A 16,359-nucleotide genomic window follows, 5' to 3' on the forward strand; every position below is an offset into this window, starting at 1 on the left:
CGCCGCCGCCGCCGCCGCCTCGGGTCGCCGGGCCGGCGATGCCCTCCGCGCTCGCCGCGCGGTGTCGCGGCGAGTAGAGCAGCCGCCCTGCGGCGGCGGCGGCCCGAGCGCCCAACGTGGCCACCCGGCCGGGGCTGTCCCGCAGGTCCCCGCCGCCACCCCGCGGGCCCCGCGGGCCCGCCTGCCCCGCCGCGCCCCCCTCCGTCCGCAGCGGCGCCCGCGGCGGGGGCCCCGGGAGGGCCGGGCCGGGCCGCGGCCGCCTCCCCCCCCCCCCGCCCCCCGCCTCCCCAGGCCCGCGCCCGCTCGGCCGCACCCCTCCCCGGCCCGCCTCAGCCGGCCGCGCCGCGGGCAGCGAGCGCCGCATTCGAACCTCCCTCGCAAAGACAGTCTCCGCCCCACAATGCACCGCGGCGGGCAGCCTTTGAAAAAGCGGCGCGGCTCGTTCAAGATGGCGGAGCTCGACCAGTTGCCTGACGAGAGTGAGTAGCGCCTCCGAGCGCGCCCCTGCCTCCCGCCGGCCGCCCGCCGCCCCCGCCCCCCCCGCCCCGGGCCGCGCCGGCCGGGGCGGGCGGCCGTGCCCTCCGCCGGGCAGGCGGGGCCGGCCGCCGGCCCCGGCGCGCTCCCCCAGGGCTCCCGCCGCCGTGTTGCCGCCGCGTCGCCGCCTTTGTTATGGTGCCTGTGTGTGTGTGGGTTTCTGGGGTGGTGTGAGCGCCGGGGCCGGAAACCGAAAGCCCGGGGGCAGCGGCGCGCGCCGGCCGGGGCGGGGGGTGGGGGCGGGGGCCGCCGCCCCCGGGCCGCACGCGGGCCCCGGGCCGGGTGGGGGAGGAGCGGCCCCGGGCCGCGGGGGGCCGTCCTCGCCGCCCGCCCCGCTCGCCCGGCGGGGTTATGTAACTCGCCCGGCCGCGGCCGCGAGGGCCCGGGGCCGGGGAGGGGGCCGCCCCGGCCGGGCCGGGCGTCCTGTCGCGGCTCCTGCCTCTGCGGGCGCCGGGGGATCCCCCGCTGTCCGCCCCCCCCCCCCTCCCCCCGCCTCCTCCTCCTCCGGCGTGTCCACCCCTGGAAGTGTTTCCGTGTCACAGCGCTGGCCCCTTCCCCCGGGACCACAGGTGGCCGTGGACCTTCCCGGGGGCGGCGGGGGGGGGGGGGGGAGGCGGGGAGGACCCGGGCCGCCCCCACCCCGCACACTTCCCCGTGCGCGCGCGTGCCCTCCTCCACGGCCGAGAGCATCGCGGCGCGCACCGCCCGTGCCCTTCCTGGCTCGCCTCCCTCCGCCCCCGTGACCCGGGTGGTGCTCGCCCGCGGCCAGCGCCGGAGGGCGCCAGGCCCCTGCTCGGGGCGCCGTGGGACGCGAGGTGGGAATCCGCGGCGCCGTCGTCTGAAGTCGGGGGGAGGCGGACGCTCGAGTCGGTCGCAGAAGGGCCCCCCCGCTCCCCGTCCGGTGCGTGCGTGCCCGCCCGCCCGTGAGTCGCGAGGGTCCCGGCGGAACGGAAGCGGGTCCCCGTCGCCGTGCGCTCCCGCCGGGCGCGCGGGACACGTGGACGCTTGTCCCAGGAGGGCGGCGCGCAGCCTCCTCCGTGCTCTTCGCGGGGGTCGCGGCCTCCGACCGCGTCGCGGAGTTAGGAAAGTTCGAGTTGCCCCACTGGCGGAAAGTTGTGTGGGCAGAGTCGGAGTTGTGGGTTTGTTGTGGGCCCAGAACCGAGTGCCCGCGGGATCGTGGGGGTGCTGGCCCCCGCCACGTGGGGCTGGAGTGACTGGGGAGCGGGGTTTTCAATGGTAACGTCTGCTAATTGCAGCAGGTGGTCAGGTGTGGCTGCCCCCCCCCCCCCCCACGTTGGACGTGGCGCAAGGGAAGACCTGCCGTGAGCGTTGTTTCCGGTTTGGAGAGGACAGGGATTGTGGCGACGGACGTCCCCAGGTGAGGGTGGGCCTGCACGCCACGTGCCGGCCACCCGGGAGTCCTTGCTCTCTTGGGGACGGGGGTGGTCAGCGCGTGTCAGGAGTCACCACCACCGGACCTGTGATTTTGAAGGCCGGTCCTTCTGTTGACATGAGACGAGGGGTGTTCGAAGCGGCTTTCTTGTAACTGTCATTTGGAATATTTGCTCGTCACCGTTAAGTATTTATTGAGGACCTACTAGGATTCTTGGTAGAGACTTGGGGGCCGTAGGTACCAGGATTCAAACGCCAGCGACGCTCTCAGACTGCGTCACCATCGTTTGTGTCACGTTGTGACCTCTCCGGGTCGCAGGGGTGCACCTGTGTGCGTGCAGGGACGTCTTGTTTAGCGAGACCACAACTTGCTGCAAGCAGGGACTGCCGCCCTCGTTGGTCACACGTGGTGCCACGTGTCAGGTGGATGTGAACGCTTGATTTATGTTGAATTGACGCGCTACTAACGAACCTGGAGAAGATTGGTGGGAAGTGATTTTCAGTTTGATGCTGGAAATAGCAGGTTTCTTTGCCAATTTGAGTCGAAGGGACTGGCCAATGCATTAGCCAGGAGCCAGTGTAACGTTACCAATAATGAAAGCTGCCATAGGCGTACTTGCTGTGACCCAGATGCTCCTTAAGTGCTCGTTTCGGTTGACGGAAGTCCTCTCGCCACTTCCTGTGTGCGAGGAAACCCAGGCCTCTCCTTGCAGCCGCTGCATATTTCACATCTGCTGTCGGGTGTGAAATCCTCAACTTCAGGGGCTCAGGACCGACCTCATAGTCCCCCGCCCAGGACGAAGTCCTCCTAGTAGTTCCTGCCTTAATGAACAGCTCCCCCCAGCGCTCATGAAAACTTGGGCACTTGCGTCTTCCACCTCCTGTGACAAGGACCTGACCACGTCTTGTAACTTTCACCTTCTCCCCATCACCCGACTCGCCTGCGCACCAATCCCTTCGGCCTCCCGGCCTCCCATTAACCCACTGCCCGCCCCTACCCTGCAACCTCCAAGGGGTCAGAGCAGTCCTTCTAGAGGGCATGTGTCATCCTGCTGCTGGGGACACTATCACAGCCACAGGGGCCTTTGGACTCTGGCCACGCCCACCTCTCCAGCTTCCTTTGGTACCACTCTTCTTCTCCTACTGTCCCTTTTTTTTTTAAGTTTATTTATTTGGAGAAAGAGAACGAATGGGAGAGGGGCAGAGAGAGAGAATCCCAAGCAGGCTCTGAACTGCCAGCTCGGAGCCTGGCTCAGGGCTTGAACCCGTGAACTGTGAGATCATGACCTGAGCCAAAATCAGGAGTCGGATGTTTAACCAGCTGAGTCACCCAGGAGCCCCTCATCCTGTCCCTTTGAGCTAAATTTGACCTTTTTCAGTCCCTGTACTCACCAGGCTTTCTTTTTTTTTGCAAGGCCTTTGCACACGCTCTTCTCACCATCTGGAATGTTCTTCCTTTCCCTCGCTTGCAGTTGATGTCTGTTTATCCTTTACATCCTTTACTCCCAAGCTTCTTTAGAAAGTTATTTTCCATCCTCCCGGACAAGGTGACACCTTCTTTTTTATTTTATTTTTTTTAACGTTTATTTATTTTTTTTAAAAATTTTTTTTTTTCAACGTTTTATTTATTTTTGGGACAGAGAGAGACAGAGCATGAACGGGGGAGGGGCAGAGAGAGAGGGAGACACAGAATCGGAAACAGGCTCCAGGCTCTGAGCCATCAGCCCAGAGCCCGACGCGGGGCTCGAACTCACGGACCGCGAGATCGTGACCTGGCTGAAGTCGGACGCTTAACCGACTGCGCCACCCAGGCGCCCCTAACGTTTATTTATTTTTGAGACAGAGAGAGACAGAGCATGAACGGGGGAGGGTCAGAGAGAGAGGGAGACACGGAATCTGAAACAGGCTCCAGGCTCTGAGCGGTCAGCACAGAGCCCGACGTGGGGCTCGAACTCACGGAGTGTGAGATCGTGACCTGAGCCGAAGTCGGCCGCCCAACGACTGAGCCACCCAGGCGCCCCCAAGGTGACACCTTCTTATGAAATCTTTTTATTCGGTCTTGTAACTTCTTGCTGGCAGTGGTCACAGCTGTGGCTTTGCGTCTGTCCATGAGATTGGTTGGAAGCCCCCTGGAGAAGGCACCGGTTCTGGTTTTCTTCCTGCTTGCCTTTCCGGTTCATGCCTGACACCTGCCTTACTTCTCTGACCCTTTCCCATGACCTGCTCCCTGAGCACAATGGCCTTTGCCCTGCTGCTCCTTGAATGCTCTAAACGCCCTATCTCAGGGTTTTTGTACCTGGTATTTCTTCTGCCCAGACCCACTGCTTTGACCTCCTGCTCCCTCAAGAGTAGTCCTTTTTAGATGTTACCTCCTCAGAGAAGACTTCCCTCATCACCCTATGTGAAGTACCCCCCACACACACACACACACAGTGAGATCACTTCGTTTGTTTGCTTTATGACAACTGCACATATCATTATCATTTCCTGTACTTGTTTATTGTGTGTCTCTTCCCACTAGACTGTAAGCGTGCTGAGAGCAGAGGCTCTGTCTCTTCCGGCAGCTGATCCCAGCCCCTGGAATGGTGCTGCAGGAGGCATTCGGTGAATACTTTGTTGAATGAACGAACGAACATATTCAGCACATAGCACATATACACACGTACAGCCCGTGTCCTAACTTCTGTGCACCAGCCTGTAAAATCCATGTGCTTAGCCTAGAAGTTTTTTTTTTCTAGTTGATCAAAGTAATACTAATGATAAGCACGATATAAAAATTAGCCATGTGCTATGGGCACTGTTCTCTGAGCACTTTCACATACGGTAACTCGTTTAATCCCTGTTTCACAAATGAAGAATCAGCAGCACGGAGAAATTAAGTAAATTGTTTAAGGTAACACAGGAAAAAAGTGGCAGAACCAAGATTCAAATATAGCTAGTCTCGATGTGTGCCCTTAACCATTATGCTATGTGGCCCCTCGAAAAAGAAAAAAAAAAGGCTAAAAGGGGTAGGTCAGAATCCCTAGGACAGAGTCTTACCTTCACGGAGCAGGAATGGATATCCTTGAGGCTCGCACCTCTTCCTTCAGATCTCTGCTCAGATATCACCTTCCAGAGCAGCTAGCTGATCACGAGCACCTCATGGAAACAGTCTTCCCGCTCCCACCCCCTGCCCACGTTCCTGATATCCTGCCCCCGCTCCCCCCACCCCCCGTCCCGGCCCAGTGCTTATCACCACTCGATGTATCTGTTCATCTCCCCTCCTTAGAATGTGAAGTGCATGACAGTGGGGCCTTTGGCTCTTCTGCGTTGCTGTTGAAGCCACTGGGAAGCCCCAGTGCCTCGAGCAGGGACCGGGGGTGCAGTCAGCACTCTGCGTATTCGCCGGGGGAGTGAATGCTCACTGCTCTTTCCAAAACCAACCAGATTCTCTTGGCAGCCAGGTGGATACGTGCCCTGTCCACCAGCTGCTTCCCCGTCACGTTGTGCTGCGTGAGGCTTTTTAGCTAGACTTTATGGCCTCGCTCCCTCACTTCTTCCCCATGCTTCTACTTCCGCCGTCATTAAACCCGGCTGCTGCTTGGAGGCTGTTAAGGTGTCCTGTTACCCACCCGTTCTCCACATCGAGGCAAGAGAGTCGAGTGAGAGCAAGAGTGGCTTTGGTGTTGATGGCTTGTCTGTTTCTACAAGCCTCTCTCGTCCTGCCTGCGGAGGAAAAGTCGGCTGAGGTTCGGGATCTGAGCTGCGTGAGAACGTTTCGTAGCCAGAACTGCCGTACCTTATCCGTGGCTTTTCATTTCAAGTCTGTTGTCCATTCGTACGAGTTGTGAATCATGGCTGCTTCTTTCCTTTAAACAACAAGGAGAATGACTCTGCCTTCTCTGATTTTTTACCTAGTTCATAATCCTCTTTCTTACTTTATCCCCCGAGATCATCCTGTATTTGTTTTTGTGTTTTAGGAAATGCCCTAACGGATTGGCTCCTTAAAGATGTTTATACACATTTTGAACATGCCATTTAAAATTTTGTCTTTTCTCAGTGCAGGTAAATGACCAAACTTTTGAATAACTTAACTGCTGCCTGATTGTAGATTATATTCCATCAAACATAAATGGGTGTCACAGTAACTGAGATGAGAAGTAGCTGGTTCTAAAACAAAACAGACTTATGGGCGCCTGGGTTGCTCAGTCGGTTAAGCGTCCGACTTCGGCTCAGGTCATGATCTCGCGGTATGTGAGTTCGAGCCCCGCGTCGGGCTCTGTGCTGACAGCTCAGAGCCTGGAGCCTGCTTTGGATTCTGTGGCTCCCTCTCTCTGTCCCTCCCCCACTCATGCTCTGTCTCTCTCCCTCTCTCTCTCTCTCTCTCTCTCTCTCTCTCTCAAAAATAAATATTAAAAAAATTTTTTTAATGAAACAGACTTAAAAATGAGGAATGATATGTAATAATTTGACTATGACTGTAGTAACAGAAAAAAAAGGTGTTCTCAACAGTTTTGTTTTTGTTTTTAAAGTTAAAAGAGGGAGTTTTTGCTCATCTGGAATTCTGTGAACAGTTTCTATTCTGGAGCAGAGAAAGGGTTTTCTTGTTGATTTTTCAACATTGAGATAAAATTGATACTTAACATTGTGTTAGTTTCAGGAGTACAACATCATGACTTGACACATGTGAAGTGATCATCTCACGTGGGTTAGTCAACATCCATCACCACCCGTGGTTACGCTTTTTTCTCCTACCACGAGCACTTTTCAGATCTGCTTTCTTAGCAGCGTTCATGTTGCTGTGCTGTGCATCACATCTCCAGCGTTTACTTCTCTTATAGCCGGAAGTTAGTGCCTTTTTGATACTTCTGCCCATTTTGCCCACACCCCCAGCCCAGCCCTCGCTTTTGGCAACCACCAAACTGTTCGCTGTGTCTGTGAGTTCGGGTGTGACTTTTTGTTTGTTTTTAATTTTTTTAATGTTTATTTATTTTTGAGGGGGGGAGGGGCAGAGAGAGAGGGAGACCCAGAATCCGAAGCAGGCTCCAGGCTCCGAGCTGTCGGCACAGAGCCTGATGCGGGGCTCGAAATCACGAACTGAGAGATCGTGACCTGAACCGAAGTCAGACACTCAACTGAGCCACCCAGGTGCCCCTATTATTTTGCAAGTGACCTGGACTTCTTTGCAATATACGTAGCCAGTTCTGATACTTTCAATGTAACGCGCTCCCTGCCTCATCAACATGTACTTCCCTGTGGTTTCTCCGCTTCCGTTCACCCCCAGCGCCCGCAGGACAGCGACCAGAGCCTGGAGGCCGGCTGTTTAGAGGGGGGCTGAGGGTTCCCCGCGACAGAGCCCCTCGGACCTTTATTGACAACAGATTCTGGGTGTGTGAGGAGCCTCCGGGTTACTCAAATACACACGAAGGCGTGTTTTCGTCAGAAAGCCCTCCAGCTGTGTGCCAGCCCCTCTGGGCTGCTCTGACTCCAGCTGGGGAGTCCTGAAGGGTGCACACACCTGCATTCTAGACTCCCAGGGGACCCCCGGCCTGATTGACAGTCCCGCTGGATCCTTTGCACCTTCTCTTCTCTCCACTCCGCTGCCACTGCTGATCTTTGCTTCAGTAAATGGCCGTGTTCCTTTCTCTTTTCCTTCTCCAGCACCAGGACACTTCTGGGTGAGGATCCCAAATCCCTCTGTGCCGACGCTTCCCTGCCTTCCCTCCCCCAACTCTCACAACTTCCACAGGACTCCCGATAGCTCTCTCTAGCTTGTCCTTACTTTGCCTGAGTTCTGGCCTGCAGCTGGGATGACCCGCTGGTTCTTTCTTTCTATTTTTTTCATGTGTGTTTATTTTCGAGAGAGAGAGGAGTGCAAACGGAGGGGGGACAGAGAGGGAGGGAGGGGGGAAGAGAGAGAATCCCAAGCAGGCTCTGAGCTGTCAGCGCAAAGCCCGCCGCGGGGCTCCATCCCAGGAGCCGTGAGATCACGACCTGAGCTGAAATTAAGAGTCAGACGCTTACCCGACTGAGCCCCCCAGGTGCCCCAGCTCTGGTTCCATCTGATTGCACACCCCCCTGCCACTTCAGTCTCTACGCCCCTAAAACCAGATGGGCCACTTTCGCCCTGTAGCCAAGTTCTGTTTCTCTCATGTTGATTCTGAAATAACACTGATTTGTTTTCCTTGCAGGCTCTTCAGCAAAAGCCCTTGTCAGTTTAAAAGGTAAGATCATAGCGCGATCCTTCAGGTATGGCATAAGGTGGAAATTTAATTCATTAAATTAATGGGGATACAATGTTTCTCTTTTCTTTCTAAATTAGGCTTCATTCTAACTTTTAAGTATTGGTTTTCACTGATGAAATTTTAAATTCATAGACTGTTATAGGAGAATTGGTCCTTGGTTGTTGGAAATTACTAAGAAATTTTTTCCCCTGGGGTGCCCGGCTGGCTCAGTCGGTAGAGCATGCGACTCTTGATCTCAGGGTTGTGAGTTTGAGCCCCACAGCGGGTGTAGAGATTACTTATGAATAATAAAATCTTAAAAAGACATAGAAAAATTTTCTCTAGAATTATTGATTAAATAACTTTTTTATAATTTGCAGGTAATCTCTACCCCCAACGTGGGGCCCAAATTTATGACCCCCAGATCAGGAATCACACACTCTACCGGCTGAACCAGCCAGGTGCCCCAAACCCCAAGAACTTTTTAAGTAAACATTGCAGACATCATAGTAGAGTGAAAGCATTTTTTAATTAAGGCTTTTAAAAAATGCTTATTTATTTTTGAGAGAGAGAGAGCACAAGTGGGGTAGGGTCAGGGAGAGGGAGACAGAGAATCCAAAGCAGGCTCTGAGCTGTCAGCACAAAGCCTGACACGGGGCTCGAACCCACGAACTGTGAGATCATGACCCCAGCCAAAGTCGGATGCTCAACCCGTTGAGCCACCCAGGCGCCCCTAGAGTGAAAGTATTTTATTGAACAACTGTGCTCAGCTGTATTTTTGCATGAGTTTATTTCTTAGGAATCTGGCCTTAAAAATAATAATGTAAGTCTCTTGAAATAAAAGAATGATAGTACTTTTCTCGGAAGAAAAGTTGTACATGTTCCTTGGTCTTTTTCTTTCTGCACGTACACTGGCCACCCCTCTTACTGTAGTTTGTTTTGAGATTTTGCTTGAGCAGGATTCTGCCGGGTAAGTAAATCCTGAACCAGGCTATGCTCAGAGTACTTTCAGTACTTGTTCAGTACTTTTAGTTTTTAGAGCTACTGTGTTGTGTGTTGTGTCGGTGATTTTCCGCATTAAGTCCCCGCTTGAGAACGCTTGTGTCTACGACTACCCTGATGTGTTTGCCTGGCAGGGTCGGCCCCACTCTGCCTTTTTTGTGCTTCTTAAAATGTACATCTGAAAAAAGTATTCCGTTATTCTTTTCCTCCCAATATTAAAACCATTTCGCTTTCAAAAAGTACATGTACAAGTGATATATTTCTTACAGAAAACGGTTAGAAAATGCTGATGAGCACCTAGAAGGAAATAAAAATAACTGTCTTGTGTGTATTCATCCTAGTTTTCTGTGTCTTTATATAAACATATCCTTTTTGTAAAAATTGAGCTCGCTCTCTTTATTTTCATAATATCTCTCATCAGTTACCTGATCAGATTGTTTCCGGTTGCAGATAGCTCTGAAGACATTTCTTTGAATCAAGGAAAACAGAAACACCCACACGTTTTATTTTTGTATAGCCAGGGTTTCACATATCGAAGCAGGAAACGTTTAGAAATATACTCTAAATTCAAAGTCAGAAGCTTTTTCCATTTTTCCACTGCCTGTTTTCAATCAGATTGTGCTTCTTATTCTTAGCAAATTAGAATGAAGGAATTACTAAAACACAAAGAAAGAAACCACACATATTTTAATAGGAGAATTTAACACTTTCAAGATTCAGTGCCTTGTCCGATTATGTAGCGCTTGACAAAAAAAAATACGGAAGAGATTTTTCATTTGTAATAAACCAAAATTACTATGCTCAGTATATTTTTTCCATATTGGTAAATATTGCAGATATATTGCTGTTAATAAAAAGGCAATGTTTGTAGTATAAAATCCTTTGAACTTAAATCTTATTAGTAATAATTACTTATTACAGAGGGAAGCTTATCTAACACACGGAATGAAAAGTACAGCTCTTTACAAAAAACACCTGTTTGGAAAGGCAGGAACACGGGGTCTACTGTGGAAATGGTAAGGAATTAGTGTTTCTTACTCTTTAGAATATGATAGCTAAATTGTCTGTATTATTGTCATGTGCAGATTCTTACAGGACAGCAAGAGTTTCCCAAGGTTTTCCCCATCTCCAGGCATTTGAGTCTTTAAGTGTCATTGAGTAGTATACGATCATACTCCATCAGTAGCCTTTGATAATCTGGTCATCAGGCATTTATTAAGCAATTGCACTGTCTTTAGTAGGCAAGACAAAAAACAAACAAACAACCACACACACCAACCTCTGATCACTCCAAGTCATACTTTATTTAGAATACAGAAAATTTCACATGCTCCCTGCAAAAAGATATAGAAGTAAGTGGTAAGATCTCAAAATCTCACGTAGGTCAAGGGTAAGTACAGGTATGATAGAAGGGACTTCCTGCCAGGGCTATGGGGTGTTAAGACTCTCGGTGGGTTTAATTTCAAGGCCCGGCACCTCTAGCCTTGACTCTGTTGGATGCTGGCCGTATGCTGTGAACCCTCTGTGCCTACCTCCCTTCCAGCTGGGCGGGAGACCGTGTCCAGTGCTGGGACAAGGATTTGAAACAGGATGTGGGTACGATTGGGATATTACTTCTGTTGTCCTTCTCTGTTGCCGAGGCCTCCGAACCCAGGGTGGACTGTAAAATTGTTCGTATTACTGACCCTTAAGCGTATGGTGTCTTTTGGGCACTTAAGCCAGTTAGTTCTGGTTCTGTGGTCTAGTTCGGTTCTCCGGGCACTTATCAGATACCCGAGATAGGAATCTTGTGCTTTTGTTCACAAATGGAAATTCGGGTAACAGTTCTCGACAGAGTGTCTAGTATGTTATTACGCGTTTCAGTTGAGTCTCTCGCGTGATGTAGTAACTTTGTCCAGCCCAGCCCTGTGCGGCGGACGCCGTATGATACACCCCCTGCTGTCAGTCTGAGCACTGACACGACGAGGTCTGGAATTGTCAGAGCTTACTTTCCTCTTGCACGTTCAAGGCTTCTAAGGCCACTTGGGTTCCAATTTTACTCATCAGCTAGGTGTTTGAATTGTAAACAGATTGCATCAGTATGCACGTCACTGCTTTGTAAATCTAAGATCAGTCACATCTGACTTTGAGCGCTTGGTATCACCGACACTCCATCCTTCCAACCTCAGCTGGATCACCCAGGTACAGGATTAGATTTTGGAAGAAAAATGAGAAGTGTTCGGTCTTTTTATTAAAGAAACAAATTTCTATCCTAGCCTTTCAGAAACTCAAAGCGAAGTCGACTCTTTTCTGACGAAGACGACAGACAAATAAATACCAGGTCCCCTAAAAGAAACCAGAGAGTGGCGATGGTCCCGCAGGTACGTGTGTCACAAGCATTTTGTTCCACGGGAAGGGAGGCAAGTGCTCACGTGATCAGGTTTGTTTTTATTATTCTGTTACGTCTCAAGTAACAAGTTCTTCTTAAGTCAGCGCTCCAACTCAGCTCCTGCATTAGTGACCTAGAAAGGCCATTATTTTTATTGGTGGACTTTTTCCCAGCGTAGAAAGCCAGACCTGTCTCACAAATGCACACTTGCAAGCATGGAGAGGAGAGTGGACTGAAAACAAGTAGGATTTGGTAATAGAATTTGTCAGTTCAGAGTTTTGTAAAGAAATGAGAGGGGAGAAAACATTTTACTTGATGACTGGAAAGTATGTTTTGTGTGTGTGTGTGTGTGTGTGTGTGTGTGTGTGTGTGTGTGTGTGTGTGTTTAAACATTTATTTTTGAGAGAGAGAGAGCACTCACAGGCAAAGGGCAGAGAGAGAGAATCCCAAGCAGGCTCCACGCTGTCAGCCCAGAGCCTGATGTGGGGCTCAATCTCACGAACCATGAGCTCATGACCTGAGCTGAAACCAAGAGTCAGGTGATGAACCGACTGAGCCACCCAGGCACCCCAAAAAGTTCATTTTTTGAAGTATGATGTGCTATCCCGAATTGGATTCTGGGACAGGAAAAGGACATTAGTGGTAAAGTCTGTAGTTTAGTTAATACTGTTGTGCCACTACTAATGTCTTAGTTTTGACAAACCATGGTTATGGAAGGTGTTAACATTAGAGCTGGGTGAGGGGCATATCTTTGCAACTTTTCTGTAAATTTACAATTTTTCCAATCGTTAATTTTTACCTCTACCCGTTCCCTAGGTATGCTTCCTTCAGTAACTAGTGACTGCTGTCATGAGTTTGATTATCCTTTTAGGTCTTTCTAGGGCTTTTCTAAAACTTTAAATAGGTGTTCACAGAAAATATGTGGTATTCTTTAATGTTTCTGGTTTTAAAATTCTATTTGTAGTATTATTTTCATGATAACATACACATCATTCTGTAATTTAGTTTTTCATTTAAAAGTGTTTTGGGGGTGCGTAGGTGGCTCAGTCAGTAAAGCGTCTGACATTGGCTCAGTTCATGCTCTCGTGGTTCGCGAGTTCAAGCCCCTGCATCGGCTCGCTGATGTCAGCACAGAGCCTGCTTTGGATCCTCTGACCCTCTCTCTTTGCCCCTCCCCGACTTGCATGCGCGCCCTCTCTCTCTTTCTCTCTGAAAAATAAACAAACGTTTAAAAAAAAAAATTGGGGCACCTGGGTGGCTCAGTTGGTTAAGCATCTGACTTCGGCTCAGGTCGTGATCTCACCATCCGTGAGTTCAAGCCCCACATGGGGCTCTGTGCTGACAGCTCGGAGCCTGGAGCCTGCTTCGGATTCTGTGTCTCCCTCTCTCTGCCCCTCCCTTGCTCACGCTCTGTCTCTCTCTCTCTCAAAAATAAATAAAGATTAAAACAAAAATTTTTTTTAATTAAGTCTGTTTTTGAGATTTGGCCATGCTGATTGATTGAGGTAGATGATAGGTAGACTTCAGTGTTTGCTTTCTTTTTACCGTCATATATTATTGAGCCTTACGATACCGTAGTTTGTACGTTCTCTGGCTTACGGGCATTTAATTGGTTTCTAAGTTTTTACTAGTACAGATAATGGTGTCGTGAACACCCCAGGCCTGTCTGTATAAACTTGCAGGTGTTTTTCTAGGACAGATGCCTGACATGTGAAACTGCCAGATCACAGGATGTGCACATTTAAACGTTTTGTTTGGCTTTATTTGCTTTTAATTTATCTCCAAGTTACTTAGCATCTAGTGCAATAATGATTTCAGGAGTAGATTCCAGTGATTCACCCCCCACGTATAACACCCAGTGCTCATGCCAGCAAGTGCCCTCCCTAATGCCCCTTCCCCGTTTAGCCCACCCCCCGGCCACAGCCCCTCCAGCAGCCCTCAGTTTGTTCTCCCTATTTAAGAGTCTCTTCTGTTTTGTCCCCCTCCGTTTTTATATTCTTTTTGCTTCCCTTCCCTTACGTTCATCTGTTTGGTCTCTTAAAGTCCTCATATGAGTGAAGTCATACGGTATCTGTCTTTCTCTGACTAATTTCACTTAGCATAACACCCTCCAGCCCCATCCCCGTGGTTGCAGCAGTTAAACATTGCACAGCAGTCCCACCTCGTTCTCAGAGGCCCCGTGCTGGCTGGTGTGCTCCCCCACAGCCCGTCCCGGTGCCTGCTTCCCCAGCGTTTGCTGCTCCGCACGGAACCAAGCGTCTGATTTTTGCCGATCCGATAATAGCATCTTCCTGGTTTTCGTTGGCATTTCATCTGTGAGTGACCTCGAGTACTTTTCACATAGGTTTAAAAACGATTTCTTGGGGCCTCCTGGGTGGCTCAGTTGGTTAAGCATCCGACTCTTGATCTCAGCTCAGGTCTTGATCCCAGGGTCATGAGTTCAAGCCCCGTGCGGAGCTTGGTGCTGGATGTGAAACCTACTTTTAAAGATAAATAGGGGCGCCTGGGTGGCGCAGTCGGTTGGGCGTCCGACTTCAGCTCAGGTCACGATCTCGCGGTCCGTGAGTTCGAGCCCCGCATCGGGCTCTGGGCTGATGGCTCAGGGCCTGGAGCCTGCTTCCGATTCTGTGTCTCCTTCTCTCTCTGCCCCTCTCCCCTGCATGCTCTGTCTCTCTCTGTCTCAAAAATAAAAAAATAAAAAAAAATTTAAAAAAAAATTTAAAAAAAAAAGATAAATGAATAATCAAAGAAGAGAAGAGAAAAACGATTTCTTTCCCGTAAACTGTTTGTCTTTTTTCCTATTTTCTGTTAGACTGTTGATCATTTTCTTATTCGTTCATAAGAATTTTTTTTTTTTAATTTTTTTTTTAACGTTTATTTATTCTTGAGACAGAGAGAGACAGAGCATGAACGGGGGAGGGTCGGAGAGAGAGGGAGACACAGAATCCGAAACAGGCTCCAGGCTCTGAGCCATCAGCACAGAGCCCGACACGGGGCTCGAACTCACGAACCGCGAGATCATGACCAGGCGCCCCTCATAAGAATTTTTTAGGGGCGCCTGGGTGGCGCAGTCGGTTAAGCGTCCGGCTTCAGCCAGGTCACGATCTCGCAGTCCGTGAGTTCGAGCCCCTTGTCAGGCTCTGGGCTGATGGCTCGGAGCCTGGAGCCTGTTTCCGATTCTGTGTCTCCCTCTCTCTCTGCCCCTCCCCCGTTCATGCTCTGTCTCTCTCTGTCCCAAAAATAAATAAAAACGTTGAAAAAAAAAATTTAAAAAAAAAAAAAAAGAATTTTTTATATGCTAAGAATATTAGCCATTTGGCCTGTTTATATTGATTGTAATTTTTCTCAGTTTGTAGCTTGTTTTTTTGACTCTGTTTCTGCATTTTTTACCATGCAGGACTGAAAAACATTGAAGGGTCAAATACAACTCTTTCCTTTTAGCACTCCCTGGGTTTATACTTACTCAGAAAGATCTTCCTTAGTCTGACATTTATAGTTTTTGAATTCACGTGTATTTAATTCATTTTTTTTTTAATGCTTCAATTTTCACTTCATCTGGGATTTATTTTGGAGCAAGGGATTAGGTGAGACTGCAACCTTGATTTTTCCCAGAGGACTACTTAGTGGTCCTGGTCTCATTGACTGAGTGGTCCATCACGATTTAAAATGCTGCCTGCATCCAGCTCTTGGCCGGCTCAGGTCATGATCTCGAGGTCGCATGATCCAGTCCCCTGTCGGGCTCCTCACTGGGTGTGTTGGGATTCTCTTTTCTTCCTGTACCCCTTCCCTGCTCGCGCTCACTCTCAAAATAAATAAATATACGTTAAAAAATTAAAAAAAAAAATTAAGATGCTGCCTGCATCACAAGCTACGTTCCTGTATATTTTTGGGATTATTTCTAGACTTTGCATCTCTTTCTGTCTAGTATGTCCCTGTATGTGCCAGTGTCAAATTGTTTAATATGCTTTTACATAGTGTTTTCGTATCTGGTAAGATATTATTACATATCCTTTTCTTAGGTTCTCAAAAGTATCCTTGCACGTTTTTTTTTTTAAGTTTGCTTATTTTGCGAGAGAGAGAGAGAGGGAGAGCATGAGTGGGGGAGGGGCAGAGAGCGAGGGAGAGAGAATCCCAAGCAGGCACTGCACTGTCAGCGTGGAGCCCGATGTGGGGCTCGAACTCACGAACCGGGAGACCATGACCGGAGCTGAAATCAAGAGTCAGACGCTTAACCAATCGAGCCACCCAGGTGCCCCTTCTTGCACAATTATTTTTCCATAGGAACTTTAGAGTGACCCCAACTAGGAGAAAAATTTTGTTGGGATTTTTATTGGTTTCACACTAATATGAATTACTTTATGTCCTATGACGTGTTTGTAACACTGAGACCGTCCGTCCAAGAACTGCTGGTAGGTTCCACTTATTCGGGCCGTGGTGTTCCTCTGTCGACTTTACAGACTTTTCCATGTTGATCTTGTACATTTCTTCATGGTATTCCTAAGTATTTAATACTGTTGTGCTGGTCATTTTTGCTTTCATAAACAGGATATTTCCCCTGTTTTATTATCTAACTGATTCTCACTTATGCAGAGGAAAGTACTGATTTTTTTTTTTTTAAGATACTGATTTTTCAGAAATGTTTATTCAGAGAGAGAGAGCGAGTGAGCACAAGCATGAGTGGGGGAGGGGCAGAGAGAGGAAGAGCGAGAATCCCAAGCAGGCTCCGCACTGTCAGCGCAGAGCCCAACACAGGGCTTGAATCCACGAACTGTGACATCATGACCTGAGCCAAGACCAAGAGCCGGTTTTTTAACCTACTGAGTCACCCAGGCACCCCTTGTTTTGTTTTTCTGTTTATCT

The 16,359-nt window shown here is 49.8% G+C and overlaps 1 protein-coding gene across 5 annotated transcripts in view; it reads left to right on the forward strand.

Annotated features, from left to right (window-relative positions):
- Positions 1-382: 382 nt before the first annotated feature.
- LIN9 (lin-9 DREAM MuvB core complex component) overlaps positions 383-16,359 on the forward strand; it is a 64,789-nt gene continuing 48,812 nt past the window's right edge. Inside the window, exons 1-4 of one of the 5 annotated variants that reach the window (XM_086694229.1) lie at positions 383-479; positions 8,097-8,129; positions 10,053-10,147; positions 11,387-11,491. In XM_086694229.1, coding sequence (XP_086550355.1) covers positions 401-479; positions 8,097-8,129; positions 10,053-10,147; positions 11,387-11,491 — 312 coding nt within the window. In that variant the 5' untranslated portion in view covers positions 383-400. Of the gene's footprint in view, positions 480-1,172; positions 1,350-1,438; positions 1,458-8,096; positions 8,130-10,052; positions 10,148-11,386; positions 11,492-16,359 lie in introns of those variants that run through there. The other 4 variants (XM_086694230.1, XM_086694231.1, XM_086694232.1 and 1 more) reach the window with 4 other exon arrangements.

Source organism: Puma concolor, chromosome E4 (genome assembly GCF_028749965.1).
Source record: "Puma concolor isolate L17-30 chromosome E4, mPumCon1.1.hap2, whole genome shotgun sequence".
Lineage (NCBI taxonomy): Eukaryota > Metazoa > Chordata > Mammalia > Carnivora > Felidae > Puma > Puma concolor.